The 9,682-nt window shown below is 44.2% G+C and overlaps 1 protein-coding gene across 2 annotated transcripts in view; it reads right to left on the bottom strand.

Moving 5' to 3' along the window:
* Nucleotides 1-4,785: 4,785 nt before the first annotated feature.
* LOC116384179 (collagen and calcium-binding EGF domain-containing protein 1-like) overlaps nt 4,786-9,682 on the bottom strand; it is a 30,739-nt gene continuing 25,842 nt past the window's right edge. The window contains exons 4-11 of one of the 2 annotated variants that reach the window (XM_031848633.1): nt 9,495-9,629; nt 9,150-9,287; nt 8,736-8,869; nt 8,380-8,494; nt 7,975-8,105; nt 7,489-7,524; nt 6,796-6,831; nt 4,786-6,106 (exon numbers count right to left, since the gene is read on the bottom strand). In XM_031848633.1, coding sequence (XP_031704493.1) covers nt 5,918-6,106; nt 6,796-6,831; nt 7,489-7,524; nt 7,975-8,105; nt 8,380-8,494; nt 8,736-8,869; nt 9,150-9,287; nt 9,495-9,629 — 914 coding nt within the window. In that variant the 3' untranslated portion in view covers nt 4,786-5,917. Of the gene's footprint in view, nt 6,107-6,742; nt 7,525-7,974; nt 8,106-8,379; nt 8,495-8,735; nt 8,870-9,149; nt 9,288-9,494; nt 9,630-9,682 lie in introns of those variants that run through there. The other variant, XM_031848632.1, reaches the window with a different exon arrangement.

Raw genomic sequence — 9,682 nt, 5'->3', positions numbered from 1 at the left:
ATGGGATTGGTGGCATGCTTTTGACACAGCTAATAAGTCCATTACTCATCGGACAAGTTCCGATTCTCAGGCCTCTTAGCAGCTCCATTATGAGCAGAATGACAGACGTCGGCCTACAATCGGAAGAGGGTGTGCCCAGAGACAAGGACTGGAAGAGGAACAGGCTTCAGAGAGTAAACGAGGGTGCTTAGCACTCAGAGCCTCAGGCACGTAGCTCAGATTTACGAATGAGTTAGCGTGTCAAGATAGCGTGTCTCGCAGCAGACCACGCCTGCACCTGTCAGGTGTTCTGTGGCATGTCTGCGTTTTTCGTGCGGGAGATCGGGTGTGCGTGTGTGGCTGCATGTTAGATGGTAAGACATATCCACATGTGTGTGCTCCCTCTTCTCCATGCACGCAGCTGCATACCCCGGCGATGATGGACACCTGCGCTCCACCTAACCCCTGCAAAGGCTGCGGATCCCTGGAAACATCTAAATATTGATTAGGGATTTCAGCTGCTGGGCCAGGCAACCTCATCACCCATTTGTTGACTGACACGTTCAATCTGGTTATATAAACTCTACAATTTCTGTGTCACCTCCGACTCTCCAAATTACCTGTGCCTGTGGGTTTCATTCACAGACTCCGACTTAAGCCGTTCCAAACCCGTGTTGCGATTGAAAGATGTTGCGTTTTTGTCCGTCTCAATTTTCACACTACATAACCCACGTGTAAAGCACAAAAAAAGAGCAATCCTGTTGTAGGTGATAACTGACATGCAGGTAATGAGTTCTCTTCAATTCCTGCCAAGCTAAAACTCAAACAACAGTTGTAAGAGTAATATCTAAAGTGCAGGAATAAGGCAGTATAAACTTATAAAGTTGTGATAGTTAACATGTTAGCATGCAAACAATTGCTTATTTACACATCCTGCAGACTTGTAGCAGAATTAGCCTTCGTTTGGAGGAGAGTTTCATTCAACTTTAGCTGCTAGAAATGCCCCACTGTGCTCACCAGTAGCTAGTTAGTAGCTGGTTGATAGCGTGATGCTAGCAAGGTAGCGTACAGTACAGTGGGTTTATCAGAGCTTTTTGCTGGATCAAGCGCTTGAAACGAGGTTGATGGAAGTGAATCAAAGGTTTTTATCAAAGTTGTGGGCAAATCAAAACAACGAGACGTTAGAAAGCTCTGTAGAATTGAGCGGATGGTGATGCTGGTGATAATTCTCTGTGGGCCATTTTGCATCACACACAGTCATTTTATCCTTTGTCAGTATAATTACCATCTCACAGTTGTATGCCTCCGCCAACCACCACAAGTTGCAGTTTGAATCCACGCCTGTCCAAAATGTTATCACTTTATCGTTTTATCCAAGTCCAAGTTCATCCTTGTGTCCAAGTGAACCTTTGTGCAAAGTATGATTAAATTCCCGGCAAGCCTTCTTAAGATATCGCATGACGGGAATTGACTGGACGGACAGACTCTGTCACCGACACGGAGGCAAAAAATACCGATGCAGCTTTGAAGTTTGCATCCCTTGCTTATTACATCAAAGGGATCTAAAGGAATAATAGAGGTGGAAGATGTTACACAGGTGAGTCCAGCTCTCTCTGGATGGAGCACTCACCTGCTGCTGTTTGTTTTTCATCACTCGGATTTTGTGTCGCCCATGTGTAGTATTTTCTCCCTGCCACTGAGTTTTTATCTCAGACATTCGTACGTGCCATCAAAGAAAGAGATGAATGATAAACTTGTAACTATGTTGACCTGCCACTGAGGCATGCATTCGTTGTGAAAACTATTCATTCTTTCGAGATTGGAGGCTTACTTATGCTGCTTCCGGGGTGAATTTTTTTCTTACCAACACAAATCTGTTCCGTCTCATGGGATGGCTGCAGTTTCGACATGATTTCATGGCAAAAATGAAAGAAGAAATGCGGAGGGGTTTCATGAAGCCCACTGGGAAATTATACCTTGAACGTCTCTCTGATGTCATTGTGAGAGTTTAGCTTCATTGGCCATCACCTTCATCGTCAGTGTGATTATCTTTTCACACATTTTATATAGTTTAGAGACAGCGTATGCTACGATGGCCCTGAAAGCTCAACGTATACTGTAAATCAAGAAAACACAACAGAAGAAAATAAAGAAACATCTTCCTCAATTTCACAACACACAAAAACTTTTAGTCTAGCACCTAACATTTTTTGATACCACTAGTGAGTTGGAGACAACCATCCTTGAGTAAAAACACTGAATAATGAACCACCTTTGAGTCTGACCCCTGACCCTCCCCTGAAGGCAGCCTATAAAGAGACGTAGATCAGAAGAAGAAAAGACAATAATTGCAATAATTCACCTGAACCGACTAACGAATACTTACATTTGCATTTCCAAAAAAACACCCACAGCATGAGTGTGCTTCCCTTACCCACAACCGGACCCCCTCACGCACGGAACACACACACACACACACACACACCCCCACACACACACACACGCACACACACACGCACACACACGCACACACACACACACACACACACACACACACACACACACACACACACACAGAGGCGCAGACTCTTAAACATGACAGCCCCGTCGTGCATGACTTGTATTTATGAATGGCCATAGTGTGCCAGTGAGGAAATTCCTCTCATACTAGGAAACATCTGGCCAAATGTTATCTGTTGTATCTTTATCATCAATGCCACATCAATGCTTGAGTTTGGCATCCCTGACAGCCTGGATGAAAAACACTTTTCGCAAATTTGTTATGTCCCAGATATGATAAAATAAAGTATATTTTAAAAACAAAAGCAGTGATAAAAATGACTCAATTTAATAAGCTGAAGCCTATGAGTTATGATACAAGTTGTAAAATAATTACATGTTCGCCTCAATTTTTCTTTCTCCTCCTATTGCTGATCTAATTAAGGTGGATGGTGACGGATCTATTCTCGCAGGTGGTACAGTATGTGGACTTTTTTGCTTCGACCGTGCACTCCGTTGACCTCGCCTCTGCTGCCCCCACCAGGCCGAGAGGAGAGCCTCCCGTTGCATGACAAGCGGTGAAGGAAATGAGATCATCTCTTTCACCTTTCTCTAGCTGACACGGTTCTTAAATAGTTTCATGTTGTTTTTCCTGATCCCGGTTGCCCCGGCGACGACACCGCTTGTGAGCGGTGACCGCACGGCAGGGGGCGGGGCTGATGGGTGAGAGGCCTGTCGAGTAACACGCACACACACATTGATATAGGTATAAGAACACACATTAAAACACACATACAGTGGATATCTATCTATGCATGAATCTATTAGGGCAAAGACACACACAGCCGGGATATACACATATACACACACACACACACACACACACACACACACACACACACACACACACACACACAGGAGCACAGCAGAATTCACGGGGATCTGGTCCTCAGGATCAAAGCATCAAACACTGCAAAAAAAAAAAAAAAAAGGCCATACAGGCTGAACTCTAGCAGAGCAGATTAATCACTCAGCGTGTTATTTTTCAGCCCTCTCGCTGGTAGTGGGTACGAGCCCAGACAGGCCTCCTCTCTAACAGCCTGTGGTCTATAATTATCCCTCCAGCTGTTTATACCCAGGCATCTGACCTCTAACCTCTGATACTTACACCTTTTCATAATGACACTCAGCACGCTACAGTTCAACAGTGCTGAGGATAATGAGCGGATGGGTTCATGTTCTTCGTATAAACTTGAGGATGATTTACGTATTTACAAAAACTTGCGTGTTTGGGAAACTATGACTATTTTTGGATGGTTATCTGTGTATGTGATGTAGCTTAATGCTTTGGTTGCCTCACCTGGTCTGTATTCAGAGTGGTGCAGTGGTGAGGCCCAACTTCCAGGGGGTGGATCGCCTCTGACTTAGCACCCTCTGCTGGTCGACAGGCTTCACTTCAATTAGCAGGAGAGCAGACTGAAGGTTTCAGAAACAATACATGCGTGCAGCTCTTTAAACCATGTTAATCACTGTTATAGAGTAATGAACGGCACTGCATTTCCAACAGATCATCCGGGGCTGACGCAGCATTCACATCACATTGTAAAATCTATAAATATGTGCAGCCAAATGAAAAAAAAATTAAAAATCAAGCCGATGCCGAAATAACTCCAAAACCACTTTAGTGATAGTAAAAGGTGTTTTGTGACATTTTGCAGGGAGGTAGATTGACAGCACTCTCCAAAGTATATCTGTTGAATGAGCTGGATCTAAAGCTCCTCTGAAAGTTTTTTTGTAACGAAAAACAAACAAGATTCAATATGTTAATTAGTAGCCTAAGCGTTTGCTCTCCAGCCCATCGACTGTATAAAAGAATGAACGAAGTTACCATGACATTACCAATTGACATGTGGAGTGCCGTTTTGAAACCTACAGTTTGGCATTTTGGCCGTCGCCATCTTGTTTTTTTGCAACCAGAAGTGACACGAGAGGGTGGAGCTGGGTACATTTAACGTCACTTTGAGGCAACCTAAATGTTAAAAACAACTTTCATGAAGTGAAAACACACTGTGAAAGGGTTAGGGTTGTAAGACGAAAACACGGACAACTCCCAGACCGGACAACGCAGTGGTAGCAACCTGTCAATCATAAGTAGCCACACCCTAAAGCATACCCTGTTTTTCTCTAAATGGGACCATAATTTGCTAATTTGACATTTTGCTGTATTGAAAAAGACTTGAAACTATAGTGACTGAGACCATAAACTCATGTTTACATTGTTAACTGAGGTAATAAATCAAGTGAGAATTTATTTTCTTTGTTGAGCAGCTCGTTAGCCCTTGTTGGCAAAAAAAAAACAGAAAAAAACTTCCTTCTTCATTCTCTTGTTTCTGGTATGAGAATATACCCTCGTCCCACTGAAACTGTTCCCTTCAGGCCATTTTCTCTGATTAGGAATATGTTCACACAGTCAACTCGCCTGATAATTTATGGGTTGAAGGACAATTTAAAAAGGCATTCCCTGTCTCCCTGGACCTTTCCCAATGCATTAATCCATTTTATCCTTTCAATTTCAACCTTTTAGTGTAAGATTTAATACTGCACGTTATTTCTCAGCCACAGATACCAGCACATTATTTAAAATGCACTGTCAAAGGATTGGATGTCTCACACTTTTAACATCTCTCTCAGATTATACCCAGATGAACATTTGCATTTTTTGTTTACCATACTTAAGCTTGAGTCGTTTAATTGTACAATTTAGGAAAATACATCAGACATCACACATTTTTGTCCAACAGTGCAGGATTGGTATTGTAATACTCTCATGAATCTCATGAGTTAGCGTCTGAAGATGCCTCAGAGTACAGAGGAGCTGCAGAGCTCAGAACCGAGGGTGCAGGGGGAGGCTCGCAGCGCTGGTCCTCTGGTCCTCTGTCTTTGTACCAACGCCCTGCGGGCCAACCCTCGGAGGCAGCAGAGCTTCCAACGAGGCAGACTCAGAAACAGGAAGAGATGCAGACGATAAAGTTCATCGTTTGAAGTGGTTCGAGCTAAGAGACTCAGATGTGAAGGCAGATGCTGCATCTTTCTCACTCTACATGTCCTGCACACACATCGCTCACACTCACACTGCAGCACGTGAAAGGCCGCCAGCCGGCGCTGGCAGTGGCTAAGAGCGTCCGATTTCCATTTTTTAATAATCCATGCATCTCTCTGTTTCACTGTCCGTGGCAGTGTCGAGAATGCAATCGAGGCTCCTCGCCCAGTTCATCCCGGCTGTGTGGTTGATTTTGGTCTATTTACATGTCGGCTCCTTGAACACCAGCATCCTTTATCAACGAGGAAACAAAAGAGTCAAGAGTGTGGAGTTTGTTTTGCAGGGTTTGCCAAGTGGCTGTTGCTGTGGGGTGGGGAGAGGGGGGCGGCAAAAAGTGGGTCAGGTGCTCAGTAGGAGATCTCCTTGTCCAGAGCCCCATTCCACAAAATCCATTTCCCCGCTGGAATGAGGAGGGCTGTCCAGGGAGATGCCCCGGCGCTCCCCGAACACCTTCTCCTGCAGTTCAATGATGTCATTGCGGATGTCAGCCATCATCAGCAGGAGGAAGTCGAAGGAGCCGGGCGGTCCCTGGTTGACCAAGTGAGGAAATTATTAAGATGCCCTGCATGTCACCTTTTCACTGGGTTTGACAACCAGAAAACTTTGAGGTATGAGGCCCAATAGCATGGCAGACTTATTGGCATGTCATAGCAGGGACACCGACAACTCTGTTCCACTTACGTGCTGGGACATTTGAAATTAGTTTCAGCTGCGCTATCCCTGCTATGACAAGTCAAAAGCAACAGCCCCCTCACTGATTACACTGATTACTGCATCCACTTCAAACAGGACTATGAAATGAGACGTAAGCTGTCGATCCAGAAAAAAGAAAACCTGGCTATGGCAGCAAATAATTAAAAGTTTCATTAAAAGCAACAATCAAAACATTGTTAAATTACAGATTTACCGTGCACATGCAGAGCTTTGTTTTCAACAAATTACGGCAACTATTCGTAGGTTCACAAACGCAATTTGGAGATTAAAGAATTCACAGTTCAAGTTTTAATGTACACATACAATCAACCTCTCAGAAAAAAGCATGCAGGTGTACGTTCCTCATTTACATGTGTTTGTCATTTACGTTATAGAATGAGGGGGCAACATGTAGATGAAGGTGGCAGGTTTAAGACAAGCTAGAGCATGTTAATGAGTAGATTTATACAGTAGCTTTAATAAAATGTGAATTTATTAGCAGGTATCAGTCTAAATTGACTTACAGGTGGACCTATGGGACCAGGAGCTCCTCTGTCACCCTGCAGATGAGAAAGAACACAAATTAACCCAGATAACTCTAAACACTTAAGTGTCCTGAAAACCATTCAGTAGAATGTCAAGCAGGTTAAAAATGTATGAAATGTAATCATTGTCAATGTATATCTATAAGGAAGAACTAAAGAAACCAGAAGCACGACAGAACTAGCTGTCCAGAAATGCATTTTATAACTTGATTATATTTAGCTTTACACATGCAAACACAGACACTCGTAAAGACAAGGCGCTCCTCTCATTTCTCTATTTTGTGCCTCCTCGTCTACCTCTCTCATCCGTCCTCCTGCCTTTGACCCGGAAATCTATCTCAGTGCGCCATCCTGAAGGATGTCTCAATTCCTAAAAAATGCACCTCGAGGTGAGAGGAGCGACGAGGCTTGCTGGAGGAGCTGTGAGCGAGGATGCACGGATGTGTATCCTTTTGCGGGAGTGTTTTCGGCATCCATAAAAGAGGCGCGACAATGGACAGTTGATGCAGCGTGCCACACGTCGTATTTCATTTTGTTTGTTTTCCACTCGCATCTCAGGTGGGAGGGACAAATAAGCAAGGAGAGGAGGCGAGGAAAGGAATCAAAGATGTACAAACATGAGAGGAATAATTCAAAGCACAAATGAGGAAAATAAAGATGTGTAATAATGACCTTCAGTCCATCTCTTCCTGCTGCCCCGGGGGGTCCCTGTATGAATGACAAGACACATGTATGGGACGGTTTGTCAACGTTAGTCTGTTTGAAACCAGAGATGACAAGAAGTTGTAGCAGCTCGAAAGATACATCTTGAACAACACGTCACGAGGTTTTGCACTTTTCCTTCAGAGATTAGAAAAACACATTTCCACCACAAAAAAATCCACCACACGGTTTTAAATGAATAGACTGCCTCCCTTCATCACGGGAACTGAAAGGTGATGGACAACAGCCGACTGTGCCGTCTCACGTGCGCTGTGCTCACGCAACAGCAGTGGCACCAAACCCGTATTGGTATGACTTGCTGACACACGGAGGACGTGACCTCCAGGTTTTAAGATGCTACTTTGATGTCCTGAAGTAGAAGCTCCAGTGGGAAATTAGCTGAAAAACAGATGTGATAACCCCTTCATTATGGGATAGATGGATTTTTTTTCTTACCACTGCGCCCCTGCGGCCTCTTTTTACATGCTTCAGGTCAGGCTCTGGACCCATGGGTCCCATGTCTCCCCGTGGACCAGGCGGGCCCCTGTCCCCTGGGTCCCCTCTCTTTCCCGGTTCTCCTGGGTGTCCTGGTGAGGACAGATGGATACAGCGACAAAGAGAGTTATATAAAACCGGATAGTTATTGGCTTCATACTACGAAGCTATGCTCCTCAGGCAGCTCATTTTAAAAACCTGGACTTGCTTTTCATTCACTTTCATTTTTGCTGCTTTAATCTTTTGTATAGGTTTTCTTTCTTCATGTTTTTATTAACATGTGTAGATCATTTCCTTTTTCTTTGATTGTCTTTTTCTCCCTCTTCACACTCTTCCATTTTGGTACTCTAACAACATCCACATTACCTGGGACCCCAGGAGCTCCCGGAGGACCGGGTAGACCAGGAAGACAAGGGCTATCAGGACTTTTTCCCGCCCTCCCCAGAGAAGGCTTGTCACTGCTGTTGGCCAGGTCAGGTACCTAAAAACACAAAGAGGGAAGACTATGTAAGCCAGACTAGCAAGCAAGGGAACGTGTGAAGTCCCCCGCTTTGGGACTTAAGTCACCCTTAAACCAAATCTAAACTTCTATTTTACAGTCTCATATATAGTAAACATGTTGGCACATCGGCTGTAGTAAGTTTAATGAATGTTATCAATCATATAAAATATGAATATATAAAACAAATCTAAATGCATTTTGTATAAAGTACACGTGCTACCTGGTTGGGTGACTGTGTGTTGCCCAGCCTTAGCTTTAGCTGCAGCAGACTGTTTTTCATGTTCATAAAATCCTCACAGGTGAAGGAGCAGGTACCAGCACTCATCAGGGTGTCTGACTTCCCCGATGAACTCACTGCAACACAAAACATACATTTAAAATGCGGCCACACTGGGAAACCAAACCTCTGACATTCCATATATGTGATATTTGAACAACAGGGTCAAATCACACTGAATCACAATCAGAAATCCCTTCATTTCCAGAGTGTCAAACAATTACTGTACAACCATTAAAAACAACCACCGTCCATATCAGAATCATCTGCATCATTAACTATATTGTTGAAATAGATAGTTAGCTACTGAATGTTCATCCAAATGCTGTAAAGCTCAATTGAAACACATGAACTCACAGTTGTGTACAGGGATGCAGGAGCGTTGGTCCGGTGCGAGTATGTAGCCACTGTGACAGTGACACAGGAAGCTGCCCACTGTGTTCACACACTCGTGGTCACACAAGCTGCCGCCTGGGTGCTCACACTCATCAATGTCTGCGTGTGTGTGTGTGTGTGTGTGTGAAGGGGGACAAAGAGAGAATGAAATGTACATTAAACAAACAAATCTCACAGCAACAGGAGGATGGCGCTGTTTTCCAGTTAGAGTTAGTTAGAGAGAGAAAGAGAGAGAGAGAAAAAACAGTAATAGACATGATAGTCAAAAGTATTCAAGTGGGAGATATAAGAAGGGAGCATGCTGACCCAGACAGTAAGGAGACTTGTGGTTGCGGTGCCTCTCTCGGTCGAAGCGATAGCCGGCGTAACACGTGCAGACAACTCGCCCAAAGTTATCAGTGCACTGTTGCTCGCAGGGCGACGCTGCACACACATCCACACCTAGAAAGAGAGAGAGAGAGAGAGAGAGAGAGAGAGAGAGAGAGAGAGAGAGA

The sequence above is a fragment of the Anarrhichthys ocellatus genome, unplaced genomic scaffold (genome assembly GCF_004355925.1).
Source record: "Anarrhichthys ocellatus isolate YVR2014 unplaced genomic scaffold, GSC_Weel_1.0 scaffold8, whole genome shotgun sequence".
Lineage (NCBI taxonomy): Eukaryota > Metazoa > Chordata > Actinopteri > Perciformes > Anarhichadidae > Anarrhichthys > Anarrhichthys ocellatus.
This window is presented reverse-complemented; position numbering and strand designations above follow the sequence as displayed.